Source organism: Lipotes vexillifer, unplaced genomic scaffold (genome assembly GCF_000442215.2).
Source record: "Lipotes vexillifer unplaced genomic scaffold, Lipotes_vexillifer_v1.1 scaffold214, whole genome shotgun sequence".
NCBI lineage: Eukaryota > Metazoa > Chordata > Mammalia > Artiodactyla > Lipotidae > Lipotes > Lipotes vexillifer.
Genome location: NW_006788863.1, coordinates 502,370 through 503,623, shown reverse-complemented (window position 1 = coordinate 503,623; position 1,254 = coordinate 502,370). Strand labels below are relative to the sequence as shown.

Below are 1,254 nucleotides of genomic sequence, written 5' to 3'. Positions count from 1 at the left end.
CAGGAATGCAAGGGCTCTGAGCCCTTGTGAAAAGGAGAGAGAGAAACAAGGGCCAGCACACTAGATGAAGACACAATGTTGATACCAAAACCATGAGGGAAAACGTTCAAGAAAGTGTAAGTAGTCATTAGTAGTAAAGCCAGTAGGACGTGAAGTAAAATGGTGATAAAAGTGGTCATTGGATTTAGGTACCAGTGACCATTTGTGAATGACAGGCAGAAAGGCAGACTGAACCGGGGCAAGAATTAGATGGAGAAAAAGAAATAACCATGCTGACTGCTGTTCTAAATACTCTGCAAATATGAATCTCATGTAATGTTCACAGTAATCCTATGAGGTAGATACTCATATTTTCTATTTTGCCAATGAAGGGAGTGAAGCAAAGAGAGGTTAGGTAGCAGGAGGGGTTCAATGGCACAGGGTCACCAAGCAGGGACGGGGGGACTTGACCCTTAAAGCATCAGGTCCCTGCTTTAAACACCTCGTGACACAGCCTCTCAAGGTGTAGAATTGAAACAACTCTCTCAAGAAATTTGGTCATGAAGAAAGGATATGGGGCCCATAACGTGAGGGAAATTGAGGGATCTGCAATTTTTTTTTTTTAACTGAGAGAAACTTGACATTGTCTGAGAGCCAACAGAAAGAACTCAGCAGACACATCAGAGTGAAGGAAAGTTATACGGCTTTAGTGTATTGGATCACTGGTCCTTTGTGAGCCCACTTCTGTCTAGAACTGGTCATAACATGATATTTTCAATATAAATGAGAAAAAGGTCTATTAGTCTCATCTATTCAAAGTCTTGCTTACAATCAACTTCTTGATTTAATTTTTATTGCACATCAGTAAAATTAAATCAATCATGTCATACATTCCAAGCAGACGCATTTGTAAAAGAATATGAGGAAAATGAAAGATTAATAGAAAATGGTTAAAATGAAATTCCCAGCACTTCTCCTGTAGCAAACTTATGTTTACTTATGGCTTCACAAATACACCTGAATTCTTGTGAATTCTTCTTCCAGGCCTTGGACAATGTTGTTTTCAAACTTTCTCCAGAAGTTAAATCCATGTGGCTCTAAACCTGGGGTTCTTTCCAGCCATGCCTGAAATAAATATTTTTCAAGTAAATACATTGTAAACTTTAAAATATGTAAAATGCTTTATAACAAACATTTATGAACTTGAAACAGAAAATTTTCATGGTTTTGAGAAACATACCTCCTAAGTTTTTTTGTGTGTAAATATTTCTCTTT

At 37.5% G+C, this 1,254-nt stretch overlaps 1 protein-coding gene across 1 annotated transcript in view; it reads right to left on the bottom strand.

Annotated features, from left to right (window-relative positions):
- Nucleotides 1–1,254, bottom strand: part of TDO2 (tryptophan 2,3-dioxygenase) — a 20,709-nt gene that overhangs the window by 11,468 nt on the left and 7,987 nt on the right. The window contains exon 7 of the mRNA XM_007461871.1: nt 997–1,104. Coding sequence (XP_007461933.1) covers nt 997–1,104 — 108 coding nt within the window. The remainder of the gene's footprint in view (nt 1–996; nt 1,105–1,254) is intronic.